The sequence below is a fragment of the Cephus cinctus genome, unplaced genomic scaffold, assembly GCF_000341935.2.
Source record: "Cephus cinctus unplaced genomic scaffold, Ccin1 Ccin1_scaffold0101, whole genome shotgun sequence".
Classification (NCBI taxonomy): Eukaryota; Metazoa; Arthropoda; class Insecta; order Hymenoptera; family Cephidae; genus Cephus; species Cephus cinctus.
In genome coordinates, this window is record NW_014332838.1 from 1199556 (window position 1) to 1219986 (window position 20431).

At 41.8% G+C, this 20431-nt stretch overlaps 1 protein-coding gene and 1 long non-coding RNA gene across 2 annotated transcripts in view; both read right to left on the bottom strand.

The window, feature by feature from the left end:
* Positions 1-11363, bottom strand: part of LOC107274753 (ephrin-B1) — a 529858-nt gene extending 518495 nt beyond the window's left edge. The window contains exons 1-2 of the mRNA XM_015754233.2: positions 9103-11363; positions 6127-6304 (exon numbers count right to left, since the gene is read on the bottom strand). Coding sequence (XP_015609719.1) covers positions 6127-6236 — 110 coding nt within the window. The 5' untranslated portion in view covers positions 6237-6304; positions 9103-11363. The remainder of the gene's footprint in view (positions 1-6126; positions 6305-9102) is intronic.
* A 5938-nt stretch (positions 11364-17301) lies between these two features.
* Positions 17302-20213, bottom strand: LOC107274595. Its single transcript, XR_001539498.1, has 3 exons — positions 19927-20213; positions 19609-19672; positions 17302-19265 (listed from the first exon to the last, which is right to left on the bottom strand). It is a non-coding gene; the product is annotated as an uncharacterized LOC107274595 (long non-coding RNA).
* Between the last annotated feature and the right edge of the window lie 218 nt (positions 20214-20431).

Sequence of the window (20431 nt, forward strand, 5' to 3'; positions counted from 1 at the left end):
TTTTTTTTTTTTTTTTTTTTTTTTTTTTTCAAGTATAACCAACCTTTATCGCAGCATAAAGTCCCCGGGTGTTACCGCCTCGCAGGGAGCAGGGCCAAAACGATTTAATGGATTGGAGCAGCGAACGATATTTGTTAAGCGTTGTACACACGCGGCGGCACGCCGCGTATAACAAACATGGCTACGATTGTATCCACATATTCGTGTATAGAACTGCGAATTAAATTACGTTCGACCGTATCGCATAACGGCGCGCTCGCCAGTTGGAGCTGATTCGAAAACCGCGTTGCAGTCGCCTACCTCAAACGAGTCGGATATTACTGTGCATCGAGATGAATCCTTGGATATTCTACTTTTACTCAATTTTTTTTTTTTTATCGCAGCGCTCCCGGTGCCACGTAAAACAAAGAGCGCAAGAGGCCCGAGCCAATGCCACCCCAGGCAAATGGTTTATATGCTCGATTTCGCACGCGAGAACGTGTCCTTACGCTGAACCGTATAGAGCGTAGGGTTATAATTCACAGTTAGAAAGCACGCTCCTTAATCTGATTGGGTTCCGCGAGGTTAAGCCGGTTAAAGGCATTTAGCGTGAAACCGACGGTATACGTGCGGGCATATGCGAAGGTTATAAAGGCGGAGCGATATATGCACGAGGCACGTACGTAACTATCAGCGAAATGTATCATCCCTGTGGTGCACGGAGTCCAGGACATGTTATTCTTGCCATAGTAACCGATCCCTGGAATCCAATAGAAATTATTACGTAACGCCGTGGTACACATGGATCGAGGTACCAAGCGTGTGGTGCAGTATGGAGTCCATTGGCGATGGTCATTCTGATATCGAAATTTTCCCAGTCAAATCTGTTGCAGGACTAAAAGCGGTGAGACAAAATTTGCGAACTCGCCGAAGGAAATGTCCTTGGAAAGAAAGAGGTAAGCTTACCGGCAAATAACCTTCTCGATGTCTAATCGGCATGATCGTTCGACCACTTTGTAGTGAAACATCGTGAATCGAGACGGAACAAAGTTTCCACGTGACAAAGTTTCTTTTCTCTGTATTTCCGGTTCCTGCGTCCACCCTCTCCAACTGTCCAGTCCGTGGGATAGAGTGAGACAAAAGTTTCGCTTCGAGAATAGGCGTAGGAATATCTACCGCGACTGTTACCGATACATATACCATAGATACTGGAGATACTGGAGATACCAGTGCTACTGGTGCTGGTAGACACCACTGCTATTACTGGTACCGTGGCTGAGTTTCAGTCAGTTGCAGAAAAGTTCGCATATAAATATCAATAAACGCCCGTTCGAAGGACCATCTATCTTCTGTGCATGAGCCGGATACCGGCACCGGGTGTTCCATAAATACCGATTCCAGCCGCCGCGCAGCCATTTCGGTGAAATCGCGATAAAAGGAAGGAAAAAAAAAGAATGCCAGGAAAGCACGAGAAAAAATCACCTCGTTCACCGCGTTATCGTATACAGATGTCGATGTCACACTGACCGAGATTGTGAACGAGCCTGTACCCAGCGGTAACGTTCGTGACGATTAACACGGAATTTTCAGTAGAGGACCAACGTCTGTTACCTTCTTACAGACCCCGTTACCATTCGACGCGTGACCATCATTCGAACGAAGTCCATGTACTCTTCGAGTATGGTCCACAAGGCATTGGAGGACCAAGGGAGATCTGCCGGCGGTACTTTCGAGAGCACCCGGTAGAAATTCACGCCATGCGCTACATACGGGAATATATCCGAATAATACAGGAACGTGGGGCGACTTTAAATCATTCGTGAAAAATGCGCACTGACGTACTTTTCGGTGCTGCGAAAAGACTGCGCGAAGAAGTGCCCACGTACTTATATACACACCCATATATATGTATACAGAGTGCATATTTACCTGAGCATATGTGGATACGTTAACGCTTCGCTGTACCCTGTACGCTAGGTCGTTCATATACGTAGCCACAGTGAAGATATAGAATAGATCGGAAAACTGTATCACGATGCCACAGTCACCAAAGTAAACCGAACCTGAATTCTAAGGCTGTGGCACAGAGAGCGGATGCAAGGCGGGAGATTCAAAAACGGCAAAAACAAAGCAGGCGAAACAAAGAGGGTGAAGGAAAAAGGTTGCAGCATTCGTGGTAGGTGGCTGGCATTGCTGGATCTTACTGGCGGGACTGGTGTGGCAGCCGGTAGGTACCAGAAGGCAAATAGAGCAGGAGGAAGTGTTATGGAAAAGTAAGGATACTTTGTAGAGAGGAGAGAGGAGGCTGCGCTCGATGCCACTCTTGAATTGAGATAATACGATTCGATACAGTTGTTGCTTGGTAACGTGAAATCGATAGACAAGACGACGCGAGAGGTAAAAGAAAAAGGGGAGCGTGGATGAAACGAACGCAAGAACCGAGTCGATTGCATCTTCCGGTATCCTCCTGGCACCTTCCTGCACCGGTTAATTCCACAGGACACTGGTTGATGTCACCTAATTCCGCAAGACTCGGGACCATTTGAATGCGGACCTACTCTTGTTCTAATCTCCCTCTGCGAATGCTAGACCATCGAGATGGCGAAACGGGGAGAAGGGAGACAGAGAGAGACACAGATAGAGACATACTAACAACAAATAAAGAACACACTATACAGAGGTACAGAGTGAACGCGTATCAGTACCAATTCAGTACAGTTACGGAACGAGTAAAAGCACCTAGCCACGATCCGCTTCCGGTTGAACGGGTCGGTGAACGAAATCGACTCGAACGCGTCACGGAATTGAAAAAAGCACACATCCATGTGCAGTAACAGTTACAGGTGAATTAAAAATAAAAAAAAATTGAAAAAAAGGGAAAAAAAGGAAAAAAAATCAATTCCCCGATAGAACAAAGGACATCTATCGGATATATTCTTTTACAAGCGATCCGGTGCGGCTTGGCATTTTAATTTTGTTGGTTCGACCGGTGACGCGTTATGCTTTAACGTGGACGCACTTAAATAAATTATCAATCACGCTGAAAGCCCGTGAAAGCGTCGAGAGGACGATTAAGTAAATATGCCGATACTTTTTTTTTATCAACTCTATCAATATGAATCTCAAATGAAAGCCGCGCTCGTGTATACGTTCCTTGTGTTCGCGTAACATACAGTTTTATTTGCGGTCGGTCATTACGGACGTAATGCTGACCGCCATGCACGCAACCTGACACGAAAGTGAACGACTGTCCAGCAATTTGTCCGTCAGTCGATCCGTCGCTCGAAGAATCGATGAAATCTGTCCTATCAGCACGAGCTGAGAAAATGCAAGCCAGAGCGCCTTTGAGTACGGCTAATAGTACTGTCGCTATACCGGGTGTTCCGTATACACCATAGAATTAATCAAATACCAGTAGATATATGTATACCTGCATGCAATAGGGATAGAAGAGCTTTTCCGTAACCATTAAAATCAACCCGAGATTGCATAGTAAAATTTTAAGTACTCGGCAGCCACCATAAGCGTCCTCTCTTTATATGCGTCCAGTGTGTATAAGGATAAGCGGGTCCAGGAGGATAGAAAAAATAAGATAGAATAAAAGAGAAAGGTCAAATGGAGAACGCGTATGGTTTATGGGGATCCGCTGTCAGTCCTGGTCGCATAATGATACAAGGGCTATGGCACACTGAACTCGCTCGTACCTTGTTTTATTTTTATTTGCGAGGCCATCAATGACTCTTATGGGGTTGCAGAAGTAGGCATCTAGTAGAGGATGCAGAGAGCGCGAGGTCTTCTGTACCATATGCTATATATTGTACGGTATATACAGTAGGTCTCCATCATGGTATCGTAGATATCGTGCATACCGACCGAACAAAGTACAGAGCTCTTGCACCTGGTACGGGAAAGGCTACGGCGTAAAGGGAGAAGTCGATCTTCTCGCGTTTTACGACGAATAAAACTCCTTCGAATGTGTTCCTAAGGCGGATACTATAGGTGCATCCGTACGATCGAAGGGCAGTAGTTCCCTTATAGTTTGCCTCGTGCGCAGGTATGATAGGGCCTTGTAGGGAGTCAATTTCCTCGAACGAAAGTCGGGACCGGGAAGTGAGTTCCGGGGCTAACATTTGCTCCGCGATCAGAAGGGTATGAAGAGATAGATAAGAAAGGGAAGAGAAGTAGAAAGAATTGTAGGGAGGACGAGGGACGAAAGGGGGTAACAGCATCGAGTTACCAAGAAATTGTGAAATTTTCAATCGGACTGGGGGATAAATTACCGAAGCCCTTGAGCGAGCCTGCCAAGTTGATATAGAAAACCGAGTACTTTCTCGTAGTTTCCACGACGGAAAGAACCTTTAATTGAAATTTTCTTACCGACCCGACAGGGACTAGCAAGAAGTGCCGTCGAGACGACGATCGTGGGTTAAATTTCTTCTAACGCTTCGTACACCCTATAGGGATGTATCGAATGAAAAATAGTCAGCAACCTTTCTAGTAACCTCGATGAAGTCTCGAGCAAGAACAGTCGGCGCTGAATGATTCAAAGAATTGTCGAATATTTTACCACAGTGTAAAAGCGAAGCCGCTATCGATATTCTCCGAAGGAAGAGAAAAAAAAAAAGCTTGACGCGGTGTATCCGCGACACCCGTTATGTACGTGTAATACCTGAGTACCAGAAGGCCCCCAGGCAACGCACGTACACCTTCCAGCCGTCAGGGGCGTGAACACTGGACGTTTTTCATTGCGCTTTCAATTCTACTTTCGTTCCTTCCTTTGCCGACCTTCTCGTGCCTTTTTTTCTTCCTGCCTTTCCTTATCCCCTGCATTTTTATTGGCAAGTATTGAACGAAAGGAAAAAGGCAATAAAGTAGTAAGAAATACACCAGGAAGAAGTATACCCAGGTTCATACCTGATGACTACCTACCTACTATACTTCACTGGTAGAAGTTCCTAACAGAGAACGCCGGGTACTCCTCGACGTCGAAATCGCCCGAGGCTCGCAAAATAAGGAGGAAGAGCGTCTAGCGACGCTAGCAAGGACCAAGGAAGCTGTCGCTTAAGGACCTTAAAGGAGTCAGGCTCGATCCCCCCTCCCGAATCGTGCGCCCTGAGTTACGCGCGTAGATTATGAAACTCAAAGGACACTTAGGGGCTGCGAGATTGCGCAAATGGTACCTGCGAGTTGTCGCGATAATGTCCTGGTGCAATTCGGTCGCGAAATTTCGGGCAAACCTGAATACCGAATTCGTGGCTACCGGATCACGAAGATTATGACGTGATGGACCGACTTCGTTCTCGGTTCCTAATGTGGAGCACGTCGCAAGTGGATCCCTATCGCATCCGGTCTATTTGGTCGAGTAATTTCTGACTAATCTCAAAATACCACAAAGCGGTGAAATAGATTCACGAAAGGAAAGAGGGGTGTAACTTTCGGAAGTCGGAGGAACGTTCTCTGCCCCAAGTAGGTACTTCTCGACTCTCGCGACGAAGATTTGATGGCCTAGTGAAAGACTCCAACCCAAGGAATATAGTACCGAGAAACTTGCACAAGGCAATTCTTAAAAGATTAAGTGCATCGTTAGAATAAATAAAAGGAAAACGTATACGGAACGCGCATACCGAGGGTCCGCAATAATTACTTTAGTATATATAGCCTACTTTTATCCACCAGATTATTTCTGTGTAATCTCACGGTATCCTGTAGAGCCTCATGGAAATAGGTATACGATGTAGATGTAAGATCTCACTGACAATTCTTCCTGACCAAGGAAAGTTCCCTTCCTGACTAGGTACGCCGTTAAACTGTATTTCCGCGATGTCCTGAAACACGTGTGATACGTACTGGCGGTCCGGGACTTGTTCGTGACATGAACCAGGCAGCTACTACACGTGTACCTAAGGCGATAATTCTTCACGTTCAAAATGTCATCAACTGAAGAAACAAGAATATATGACGGTACAGGTGATTGGCAACCCTTTAGCCTTCCGTACGCATCCAGTTTCCATATATCCGAATGATCAGAAGCATAAATCTTGGATGTACCGCAAATAGTAATAATGCGAATGGCACGTATCTGCCCGGAATCTCGAGAAAGTGTATACAAGAGAACGGAAGTGATAGCGTGACGGAAACGTGACTTACATTGGATTGGTGGAGTTCCAGTAGATGTCCGGTAGACGAGAACAGGTTGCCTCCCGAGGGAAGGCCTCCATCACAGCCAGCAGAAGTAGAAACAGAATGAACCAGGGCATGATGTCCAGCTGAATCTTGAGGCCGTTTGCGAACCGCTGGCCAGAAGACGAATATCACCCTCGGCCACCTGGATTTCAAAGCATTGATTAGAAATAATACGCAAACTCAGGATAGCATTAGCCGCTATAATAAATATTGATCGACGTAAGAAATCGTAACGACCGGATTACGTGAACGATGTCCTTAAAGTAAAAAACGATCGAGAGGCAATTCTGGTCTTGAACCGGAGAAATACTTCGCGATAAGAAGTACGAATCTAAAGTGTCGTTAATTTGCATGATCCCTCTTGGACAAAAAAAAATCGTTCCAAAACTCCTCTGCCGGGTTAGCTTCGTTCTCAAAACTCGTGTACTATTTAAATCCCACCGTAATCTCAATTCCTTCAACAGTCTTAAAGTAGATATCCTCCGCGGTGCCAGTGAGGAAAATACTTTATCTACTTGGTAATACCTTTATACCTGTATACGGCAATGTAAAAAAAATTAAGCAAGACATCTGGAGCAAGTGATTTCGATCAATCGGCGAATCGTAAAGGAAAGAGTGTAGCGCCGTGACCTTAGATCAAGGCGAGGAACGCAATTGCACTGGATGAGATCGAAGTAGCCGGGACGATGGGAATCAAATGGATTCGCCGTGGCAATAATTGAGAAATACGTGAAGGAAGGAATGGGTCGGTGCTTCAGGAAAGTCAACAGGGTGCGTTAGGAGTAGCATGTTATGAGATTGCACGGTGGATACGATACGATAGGAAGCTTGGAAAGGTGGCTGTCGGGATGTGCTGAAAAGGCGTGGTGATGAAAAAGGAAAAAGGAAAACAGAGAGAAAAAACACTATGGGGATGTTATACTATGGTAACGGATAAAAAGGCGTATAGAGAAAGAAGGCGAGGAGAAGCAACGAAGAAGGAGCTGAAGTAGGTTGAGATGGTGCTGGACAAAAATGCTATGAGGTGTATAAGGTTGCTAAGATGGAAGGTAACATGCCTGTTGGGATGCAGTTATTGCAGTCACGTCTGGTCTAGCCACGGCGGTTCGCGGTGAAGCAGCCAACTGTCTCCTCGCCCTTTACTTCTTTTTCGCATTAACCGCGCTCAATTTAATCCCTCCTACTGTGTTGGAAAAAGTGACAGCTCTGCGGATTCCACGACACCGGGACACTCCCAGAAAAACCGGATATCCCGTCAGAACCGATATCGTGATCTCGGGGACTTGCGATTTTTCATCATCAACCGGAAAGGACCTGGAAACGAAACGTGCGATTCCTGCACGAATTACCTGCTATAGGTTGACAGTGGCTTTACGCGTTTATTAATTCATAGTTTTTATTCCATAAAATGTGCCATTCAGATTTTTGTATAACGAAGAAAATTTCGGTTCTATCCCCATACGCGAGATAATCATGTCGCGGAGCGTGTATCAACGTTCGAAAAAAATGTCACTCGGCGCCATTGTACAATTTTATTGCATTCACGCCAAAGATGTTCGCTACGTGAGCCGGAAGAGAAGAGAAGTATCTGAAAATGCAGGGTGAGGCTCAAGCAAGACATAAAATAGTATATATCCGTCGAAGTAGAAACCCATTAAACATCCATCGCACTTTTCAATATTTCTATATTCATCCTGTCGAATCGATATATCGAAATACGAATTTCTCTCCCTACCATGACAACCAGGTAAATCCCCTTGCTAATAACAAGACTCGCTTCAACACAGTATCCGCTAAGCGTGACCTCTGAACCATGCAGTAACTCCACGTAAAACTCTTAATTCTTTCCTCTTCGTTTATAAAGTAAAAAAAAAAAGAAAAATAAAAAAAGTTCCAGATACAAAGAAAATTCAACGAAGCACTTTTCCATGACATACAATTAGCATTTTACATTATCGACGAAAAAAAAATAAACCAGAAGTACACTTGGCGGAAAATTAAGTTCGTTTTACAATTCTTTTCAGAACTTTGATATATACGTAGTACCCCAGTTCGTCCTACTACGTTGCACCCTGGACTACTAAAACGAGCATCGATCAATACATCATATAGGAATTAAGTTTCGAATGAAGATTAAGTGCCTCATCCTCGGTAGGAAAACGTACGTGTAATTAAAGGTTTCGACCTCTAATTAGTCTAGGAGTGGCCCACGAAAACTCAAACCTCGAGGCTAGTAAGACATTAAAAAGCAGATGGACTTAACAGTGCCTGAATATGGTACCTATAACAATAATAGTATCTACAGCAGTAGAATAAGACCGTGGTACTCAGCCAAGAGAATTTATCCTGAAGAAGTCAGACTCGATTTCGCAAACGTTACCTCCATTGCGCAACGGTTAGAGGGTTCGGCGGGGTGGATTTAATGTTTTCAATTTTTCATTCTAAGACGCGACCCTTCTGCTACCAGGGTGTTTTAAATCTTACAATCTGCGAAACTCGCGGCCGAGTCAGTTTCCTCGCTTCACCTCCAACCTTCTTTTCTTTCTTTACTCTCTACCCCCTAGCCCCTTCTCTCCCTTTCTCACATATACAGACTCAATCAGCCATTCTTCCTCTCTCTCAATTCCGCATCTCTACCCTTTATCAGACTCCCTTACTCTTGTTACATTCTCAGCTGGCAAGCGAAACGAGCCTGCCAAAGAAAACAGGGCCACCGAGACGAAGCGCCAGTGCTTAAGAGGATAAGAACGCTTGAAATCTGAACGAGCGTTAAACGTTGCTAGAGTTACTGGTGCGGAAGACACGGGAGATGATCGTCGTTGTGAAAATAAAAAAAAAAAAGTACAAAAACTTAAATAGATTTTTTTTTTCTTAACGAGTCCCATAAATTAAATTGAACTATATATTAAAAATAGTATATCAATAATATTGTATACTCACTTTTCGTAAGTAACCGGTAAAGGTTTATCCGCACTTTCGTCACTTGAACACTAAACCACTACTCCTTTACGAAGCTTTTAATTATTGATTTATAGTATGCTTAATAAATATAACTGGTAGCTCTGCCGGTTCTGTTCGAGCTGCGTACTTTTGAGAATACAATAGAATAATAATCTTCGGTTCGGTTAATAGTTATCTATTCTGTTGAGTTAACGAGCTACGATTCTCGGTAACGTCCAGATCAGGATAATGACCGTGACAAACTGAGTATCGCGAGGAAAAAGAAATAATGAAGCTACGTGTATTCCCGTTGATAATCGATCAAGGATGCCGTATCAATTCGCAGCGGATTCTCTCAGCTATCCGTAAGGACTATCTTTCTCTCGTTTTTGGTCTATACGAGATTGCTTATATATAGAAAAAAAAAATCTTAGGTAATTCCCAAACTTCACGCGAGAAAATTGTGCGTTCAATTCTAATAAATACTCGAAGCTCACGTACGCACGCGTCTCCCCAGTAATACCGGCTCGAGCAAACTCTATTATCAAATGTACTATTTAACGTACAAGTTAATCACACTCACTAACTCCTCGACTAATTGGACGTACACGTTACTACTGTACTGATTCTTCTGTTGCCTTGATTTCTTTGAATTTACGATAAAATTCACTCTTTAGGTAATCCACTGGCGGTTTTTATATATGCTTATATTATTGTAGGGTCGATGCACGTTAACTTTTCGAATGCTATATTATATACTGTGTACAGGTATATTCGTATTAACACACTTGCGAATCTTATACTACGTATTATATCTTGAGTGTCGATGCGTTCAACGAGACAAATTGAGTTTAGGCTAAACACACGTCACTTGGAATGACTCTGTGCCAGAGCTCCTGCACGTTCTTGACTTCCTTTTCCGGGTTTTCGTGTCTAAGATTATCCTGAGAAGATGAGCAGACACTGAAGTTTAGCCTCGTGGCGTTAGAACGAATTGAAATATTCAGGATTCAGACAAACCGTGAGAATTCCGTGAGACGATAAAGATCCTTTTGCTATGTTTATCAATACAATTTCTTTAATTCAAATTTTATTGCATCCGACTGCTGTCATGACACTACTGATTGGTAGATTGTCGAGATTCCTCAAGGAGCACGCGATGGCACGTCGAATTCGAAACGAGCTGTACCTGTACTGCCCCTTTTTGCGCTTTGACGTTTTCAAATGTCAAGCGTGTTTGTTATTGTTTGACGATTCTGAACTGACGCGACAGTAGACAATGGTACTATATTAATTTTTCTCAGGCTTAATTCATAGATCGAGTTGTGTTGATTTCGCTTGGTAATAAGTGGGATTGGAGATAATCTGTTCTCGAGTATCGATTAGGAGAGCCTAATTCATTATCAAATTAATTGTATCTTATTTGATTTCATTCAGAGATTTAACTTCGTTATCAAACTTTCTTGTTATTATTCTGTCAATTTTCTCATATCGCACCAGGCACCTTCAAGATATCCAGACGCCTTCCTCAATGAGAAAAGCGATTTCACCTTGTAGATAATATCACCGACCAACTGTTTGCACACTGATACTATTAAATCACTCTCAGCACTAGTCACTGTTTATCCCCAGAGAAATTCGACTATGTCATTCGACAGTGCAATACTCCGATCGAATAATCCGAGAATAATGAAAATCACTTATGTAAGACACAATGCACTTTAATCCCCTTGACGTAAAAACAATGGGAAACACGAGTACGAGTGATCCACCTATGGAAAATCGCCTATTAAAATATCACCGATCTCGCTCCCAAAACAAGATCCCGTGGAACGTGTTCTCACCACGCGACTCTCACGATCTCCCCACCTTTCCTCTTACGATCTCGCACCCTCTCTCACTCGACCCAACCTTTTTCTCTATCCTTTGATCTCTCTCCGTAACCCTTTCCCTTCTCGCAGACTCCGCTCACCACGCAACACGAAGAATCCTCTCGGAGGATTGGTCGCAGAGGATTCGCAATAGAGACACGCACGGCTAAAACCGATCTCGATTTAAAGAATACGATCTGATAACGGACGACAATGAACCGTATCTATGTTAATTATCGAACGATGCTCCGACTGAGACTGAGTAGAGAAAATGCAACTCCCGTTTGATCTTTGATACGTCCCGCATTAAATCTTACGTATTCGGGAATATCGCGTGGATTTCTCGATCGTGCTCCCGTCCCGTGGCTGCTCGCTCGTCCGTTGGCGGGCTTCGAATGACGAGCTACACTCTCTCCCCACGCAACCGCTCTCTCAGCGGCGGCACCGAGTACGACGGAGAGGATAGCAGCGCTTATAGGGGCGAGGTCATTGAGTACGAGAGAGACGTCGTTCTGGCTGCGCAAGCGCCAAGTATGTGTGCTGGATGGAAGCAACCCCTGCCAGCCGTACGCAGACTTCCGCCAGTGAGGAACACCCCGCGCGGGATACGCAGACATCCTCGGTGTCTGCAGATAGCCAGACAGACAACCAGTACTCCTCTAGGTACCCTAGGATAGGTGTACCTGACTACCTGGCTGGCTGGCTGGATGGCTGGCTGGCTGGATGGATGGATGGATGGATGGATGGATAGATGCGTGCTTCCTTCCGGCAATGAGAGTGGGGACTTTTAAGACCAATGACACAGCCCGGCTATCTCATTAAGACCACGTGAGACGCGTTATTATGTTGCATCTTCCCTTAGTAAATTGTACAGGGAATAGTTACATACAGGTAGAATGTTGTTCGTTTGATAAATAGGGATGCATGAGGGATCTTTGAGTGGGGGGTTGTGCGTCAATAACGTGAAATGGAATCATTGGGTTTGAGTTGTCGCTTCTTTATTGAATTTTTTTTCTCGGGGGGGAGTGAAAAAGTACGGTAGCTCAAGTTACCTTAAAAAGACGCCACTCGTTCGCTGATACCACTCTCTGACGTGTTCCAAGTATTCCGAAAGGAAAAATAAAAGATTATTATGGCTCGTACTTAAGTATAATTGTGTTTTCTTACTAAAACTTGATAATACCGGCAGACAATTTACGTGTTTTTTTTAACTTTCATGTCACACAGCTTCTTTTGCCGAACGAGAAAGATGTTTTGAATTCGCACGCCGAGGCTTTGAATTTCTTGAGTGTGCAACTCCCTGAAATTCCCCACGTAGCCGCAGGGTACCGAGTTTCGTGAATAAGTGTCCTTCACGGGTGCGAGGATGTACGGAAAATACCTTTCATCCCCTATACGCACTCTCTCCTATCCTTTTCTCTCTTTCTCTTCCTTCCTCATTCATTATCCATCTCTCTCTGGCATGCTTCTACTCTCTCCCCGTCTCCCTCCTCCGTTCCCACCTTTTCCCATAGCGTCTCTCTCATTTTTCTACTAATCCCCCTCGCCCACCTCACTGCCCCTTTGTCACTCAACTACAGAAGAGCATTTTTCACACACGCGACGAAGCCCGACGTGGTCTCCTCATTAGGGGTGCGCAAGATTCGCGCATGTGTCGCATAATTAACGCCCGGAAAATCATTACTGTTTTAATTTCAACCGACGCAGTACCGATCCTCTGCTACTGGCTTCTAGACCGTTCCGCTTTAACACGTTAATGTCCCTCAAACGTTCTTTAGTAATAAGAAAAGCTAATGACTACCTCGAAAATAGCAACTTTTCGACTTCGTTATAACGAGGGACTTTGAATTCTTCAAAAACACATCTTACGTATACATTTTCACTATCTCTTTATCTCTCATTTATCTCCCTCTCTATGGCTATCTCAACCTCTAGAAAAGCATCTTAATCGCTAAAATATCCAAGATGTCACGTGAAGCTCTTAAACCAGCTACTTTCTCAGGGAAACAGTAAGCGGCTGCTTGTTCTGCTTTACCAACTTGTTTGTCAGTCGCCGACCTTACGTGGAGACTTACGAGATGAAAATGGCAAGAATAACAGAACGAGATAAAAATAGTAGAAAAATGTTCTGATAGGCAGACAAAAGTTTGAAATTACGAGATACCGATCTTCGACTATATCGAGGGATGCTGGAATCGTTGGACGAACAATAACCCAGAGCCTTCGGGGTGAATAGGTCGCCTTTAGCTATTAAAGTCTCCTTATCTAAAAACTCCTTTAAAAGTGTAACACGGAATAGAAGATAGTACAGTACTTTTCTGGGTACTCAGTGCGATTCATATCTCTCTCTTGTTTATCGACTCGACTCCATCATTATGTTACTTTTTTCCCCTTTCAGTTTTTCATAACAGGCACGTTCAATTATCGGACTGTGAAGATTTCAAGGGTCTCTCAATGCGAAAAGTCAACCATACCAATCTGGCAGCCACTTCGTGATTTTTAACCGTTTCACCATAAGACCAACGCTATTGATATTATTAAATGCCAATGGATACTCAAAAATTATGGGAATTTCACATTCTGGATTTGTCAGACCATCCATTACAATCTGTCACAGTCCTACCTATCCAAGTAACATTAAATCGTTCTATTTGTACCGATCCTTAATAAATAATAACGCCCAAAGAAAAATGTTTTTTCTCAAAAATATTGAATTTTCAAAAACTACACTGTGTATGGTTAACAAGCCAAATATAAAATTCCAAATACCTAAAGTCACTAGCATTTTCGAAGACAAAAGACATGCGTCCACAGTAGCACCAGAAGCACGTTGTACTTACCCTCAGCAGCTTATGGGCTTCCGTTCGGGCCCCAACAGAATTCAATTTTATCGATGTTCATTTTTTTTGTTTTCTCTCTCCTCCCTCTAGTCTCCTTTCGTGAATCCACTCCAGCACGACTCCAGGGTGCGGTGCTAAATAATGCAGAACAAACAAGACCGTCTACACAAACACGACACGGCATAGCCCCATGCGTGATACACTCATAGACTTTGTGCACGTCAGTTACTATACTCGGCCTGACTTCAGAAGACCACCACCCTTGCCAACTGTCTTCTCAGTGTATTGAACTTTCTTCGTGCAATTAAATATTTAATGATCTGATCGATACTGTCCTTTCCTGTACACTAGCGGTAACCTAGCAGAACCTTTGACTGGACTATGCATGGCATTCTTTCTGTCTCCTTCTCTCTCCCTCTTTCACTCATTCCCTCAGTCACTCTATCTTTCTCACTACCACGCTCATCATAAAGTGCTTCAAATCTTGTACCCTCGCATACAACTGCACAGGGTATACTTACAGGATAGAGGTGACGTCAACAGCAATCTACTATCTTTCTAAAAGTTATGATTTGGGCCATACCTTTTTTTTTTTTTTTTTTGAAAATAATAATTTCTTTATTCACAAAGTGAACGTGTAACAGAGATATGAAAAACCTATAATTAGTCTTCCAATGAAAGATCATCAGATCACAATTGGCTGAACTATAATACTTTTTTTTTCTTTTTCTTATGAAAGATCAACATCTCTCGATATTATAATAAATTTTAAAAAAGTAATTTCCGAATGGAAATTCCTTCTGGGTTTTACGAAAGTCATGAATATCGTTATTTACTCAAAAGACATCAACCAGAAGCAGCTCTCTCGGAGACACATCTAATTCGTGGCTGATCAAATATCATATTCGCTCGACTCTCTTAATCATAACGTAGTATTCAGAGAATTATTACTAATAAACTATACAATTGATATATCCAAAGGCCAAGACGTTGTCTGTATGAAAATATAGTCTGTTCCATGTAAATTAGACCAAATTTATTTTTAATAAAAAATAATTTGAAATCAAATATTTTTCATAAATCGTAAATACACGTAAGAATCACTTACGCTACGTTACGATGAAATTCGCGTATCGTCTAATGTACCATACATGAGAATATATAATTTTGTAATCAGTGCTATCTAGCGATCTCTCGATATAATCCAACAAAAGACATCCTCCAGTGGCTGCATACAAGTATGTAGTATTTTATGGGCACTCGCGACTTTTCATTTCATTTGACTCTGTTTACTCAACCGGCGACAGTGGTACAGACCAATAACGCGTAACGAGAGATACTTTGCTGCTCGTACAACTCACTTTACTCTGTCAAAGACCAGTTTCACTATCGTTATGTCAAGTATATATATACACGTAGCTGACTGCCTACTATAGATCAATTGCCTTGACTTTCGCTTAACAGATAAATCGAATTACTCACACCCCATTAGGTTGGCAATGAAGCGTTCGAGAAACATTGGGAGACTATCGATACGAAACGATACGACAAGTCCAGTTGTCAGGGAAATATCTCATTAAGAGACTCGTTCCTCCTTTAAAAAACAAACTGTCAAAGAAGGTGTAGCCCTAATCACTTTTTGTCACGATGAAATTTCCGAAATGTCGCAGATTATAAAATCCTACCAACTCCATTTAATAAGGGACGTAAATCGATTAATTCGTCGTCTAAGATAATGTCAGGCTGTTCATATTATCTGATAATTCAGAATATCTGATATCGAAGACTAGGTAGATAATCGAATTAGTTATGAATTTCAAGATAATTTGATACTCAAAAAGTAAGGAAATTCATTTGGGTATAGGTAGGTTATAAAAATTTGGTACTACTCGGCGATTACCTGGCGAATCAACATGGTTCGAATGTGAAACCAATACCAGTGGTGCCACTTCCAACTCTCTACCCTGCATGACCCGTGTCTATAAACCAAAGTGCAATTCGGCCTATGAAACGAAGCCATGGTGTTTCTACGCATAGCTCTAGCATTTAGTACGTATCCGAATAGACACAAAGGGGATGTCAGTAAATCAATGTTTTTTATAAAATTAAAACTTTGAGGAATTCGTAAAATTTACTTAGAAATAAAAGAAAGCTTTACTTTTGAGGTTAAGAAGAAACTGTTTTACCCCAAAATTGATATTCCAGCACACACTACGTTGCAATTATCATTAGGCTCCTTCAAGCGGATAGTATTAAAACGATTGAATTATTTTATGCCAAGAGTATTTCAGTGGGAAAAGTCATAAAAGCACGTAAAGTTCTACGCGATTTGAGTGCCTCAGTACAGGAGGGTTTCTTGTCATTAATAACCCCTGAAAAACACTTACGTGTAAAGAACTATGCCAAGTACAGGAGTGCTGTGAATTCCTCTAACAAAAAGTATTGAAATCACATTATTAATGCCAAGTACATAAGTAACTACATATCTGGTTATTATATGATCTAGCACTAGCCGATCATTTTAATTGTATTTTCCAAATTCCCTATAACGTCTTCGTTACTCTTTTATACCACTACTGCTTCTCATGCTTAATTATGGTTGAATGGTCATTGAATAATTAATCAAACTTTTGGTGATTCCTTATCGAGTACTACTTGACGGGTCCATGCCAGGAATTTCAAAGTACTTACTTTGGACGTACTAATAGTATTAGTACTAAGACTATATGATTGTTATTAGGCTTTTACCGTGGTTATCTTTGATGAGTTATTACTAATATGCTCTATATAGAAAGTTGACGTTTGTTTTGAGTTTGAAGACTGGCATAGTACAAAAAACACAGATAGAGAATGGAACTGGAATAAGCAGGTTAACGAAATGGTCGGTAGCAAACAAGAGTTTCCGCTGGCAATTTCCGTGGACCTCAACTCGGCTGCGAATTTTCCCTTTCTCGAAACGACAAGAACAAGGAAAAGCGCAGCCGCACCGTTTCACCCCAACGTCACTCTGCGTCTGAGGATGAAGGAGAGAAATCTAAAGAAAAAAATACCTAGTACAATCTCTATGGATATGTGTTGTAAGGAAAAAAAAATAAGAGAAGGTTTCTTAGATAAAGATAGAGATAGAAAAATACTCTAATATACTTTAATAATACTCTCTTTAATATACTCTAATAATAATACTTTCGCTTACAATTGACTCGATACTCTTTCTGAATTTCCCGGGACTAAGCAATACGAAACAAACTAGGCTTAGTAAAATTCCGGATGGGCGCCGGACACATCGTTGCGTCACAATACCTAAAGGAACTACCCGTAAAATATGAAAAGAAGACCGACTAGCAGGAACGAACGAAAAGGTATGCTAGAGGGTCTGGGTCGACGCTGATGTTAAAGAAAGGAAAGACAGAGGAAAAGATAGTGAGAAGAAATCAGATTGAGAACCCATGAAATTCAGTAACCAAAATCATAACACACTGGCCCTTTTATTCAAAATAAATATCATGCGAGACAAGATACTCTTCACGACACGTTAACAATATTCGCAACAGAAAAGATAATTACTACAAAAGTTCCACAAGATTCGAGAGAACGCAAAAACAGAAAGTATGTAACTTAAATTAACGAAAAGACAACACGTGAACTGACGAGACGCGTGGAGCACGGATTCGTTCAACAGACACCACAATTTTTCGCTGCTCAACGGGATATATCAAAGAAGTTCTAAGCACTCGGATCTGTATTGTTAGAGATATAAAATGTAAATACATTGTGATATATATAAATTTTAAAAGAAAATGTAATCTTGAATTCGGATAAGCTTCATTAATGGTGTCCAGCTTGTTGACGCCGTGTAGTAAAGGTAAGAGAGGAGAGTTGTGCAGGATTATTCACGTACCTCAGGTCGTGCGAGCGACAGAGAAGATACTATGGTGTGAACGAAGCGCGACTGAGTTTACACGTAAAAGGGAAGCTTCATTCATTGGCCGAATTGCGACAAGCTAGAGACAATCGAGTCGCCATCAAGAGTGCCAATGGGAAGCCTAAGAACAAACTCCCCTAGGTTCTAGATATCTCCGGCATCCGGTATAACCTGAGTCAAATTCACACTCGCATTAATTTCCGTTCTAGATAACGTCCTGATCCACGCCCATGATTAACAAAAGTCCTGATGCGTCATACAAGAACCCTGATCATCCATTTTCTGTCAATCGTTCTACATAATTGCATAGTCACTGTTGCAAATATATCCCTCGGTGTGCACTGTATCGATTAACAAGACGACAACGTATGTTACTCTATTGACCTACCTCAAAACCATACAATGCAATGTACGCTCTCTGATCTTACAATTAACCTTGCGGCTAATCAGCTATGTAGACACGTTCCCGCTGCCCTGATTAGTGATTACCATCAAAGGACCAAGGATACTTACGTATCCCCAGGATGTTTAATTTTGAGCATCAATCGCAATTGATCGATCATCGTTCAAAAATCGCGCACACGGTCTTCAAAGTTCTTCCTTGAACCCCAAATAAAAGATTAGAGCATGATAGGCAAATGATGGAAATTTGATTAAATCATATAACCTTATCATACTATGTATTTATAAGTTAGGTCAGATAGGTTAGGTACTATTACTATTACCCGTGATGATGTCTACTTTTTATTTCTCCGTCCATCTGTCACTTTAAAATTTTACAAGCAGTAACCAAACGCCGCACGATGACATTGCTGAGGACGTGAGTTTATGATTTCACGCAGGCACCTCATGGATCGCCAAACCAATCGCCAGGTAGTTATGGTTTTTCATTCTCAGTTTTACGAGCTTTGGTTTTTCCCGTTACGTTACACTGCACTCTCGTTAACGTCACGTTAATACCGATGATACGTACTGTCTACTGTAGTGACCTGGACGCGCACGTCTTCCAACGAACATTCCTCCCTTATTCGGCATATGCAGCCAGACTGAAAATATTTCCTGGGAAACTTTGACTTCTTCCATATTAGACCAATCAGAATTCTGCGGATTCAGTAACTAGTCCTCTTTTCATTGACACCCATTTTCCATTTCCAGTTATATGTCGAACTTCGTCACCCGATTTTTACAAACTCTGATCTTTATCGTGCTCAACTTTCGGTGAGGATGCTTGGCTACCTGTCTATGTATATACTTGTCCTATACACCTCCTTAGCTCCTTCTTTTGCAACCAGCGAACAATTTTCCTCGAGTTTCCAACTCTTTCTCGAACCTCGTACCCAGGTCGTAGGTAAGTACCTATCGAAATTCTGTGGTCGAGCCACTCTTGTAGCTCTCGTGGCTTATGGCTTCTGGTCAACGAAAAAAATGCAATTGCGGATTTTTCAGCCATTTTCTAGATCTAGATTGTGACTGTCCGTTGGATTACCTACGCCTTCCACGTGCTTCACTTTTATACTTTTTTCCACTTTCCTGGAACGATACCATCCTTTTAGTGGCCACCTACCAGGTCCATTTGATACTATCGGAAAATTAAGTCATTAACCGCAATTTTTGTACGTTTCATTCTACCTAGAGCAACTACGGAAAGTGGATCGGGTATCATTGAATTATCTGCTCAATACTCATTAATACATCCTTAACACGCTTCATTGATTAGGGACGTTGTAATTCTTAAATAATTCTTAGTACGAAGTACTTTTCACGTCATTCATTTATACTGATGAAATAGCCAAATTATATAGTTGATTCATAAATTTCACCAAGTAACATTAAATTTCAATATAATTTATTCTAAAATATATAGTTCCCTTACCTTATACCATTTTTACATTATCTTTCCCCGACTGCCTCTCCAGACATTCCTTTCTGATAAGAATCTGAAAAATATTTAAATCATAGTACAGTCAATATCAAAATTCCTTTCCAACTATTATAATCAAATGCTTATCAGTCGTCACAAACCAATACGATCAATCAGATATCAGCAGGTTAAAAATAGCAAGTATCGTATAAGTAATCAAATGATAATATCACACTCCCAGTAATAAATCATTGATTCGCGCATTCCATAACAAAAGTAGACCTCTTACAAGAATAAAAGTGAAGCTCTAGACTACATATGGATACGTACGTCACGAATATACCAGTCGAGGCTATTTTTATTTAGTTTCCATATATAATACATGACAGACTGCTCATAGAGAAGAAAGGTACATGTGCCGCCATTCACAGGACTGATCATTTATACCCTGATCGTTCAAACGTGGAGAAGGAGGTGCCCTGAGTTGCCAACGAAACGTGACGCAATTGAATTCTCCATAAGTATCCTATGACATTATTAAGAAATGGAGACATCGATTTTGTTTCATTAAAAATAATGCAATTGTTTCTAACTGACTTCTACCTGAATCACGTGGCACAGTTCTCTACCAACGATACCTCATATGAATGTTTATTCATAATTAATTTCATGAATATATCATGAGAATATATATAGAACGAACTTCCAGGTTATTCTCGTATTGCAATCTATAATAGACCATTTTCTTGACGTACGTATGTACATGGTACACCCAGGCATGTAGGTACCTAGTAGGTACTACTTAGGTCAGCAAAGAATAGTAGGCCAACTATAT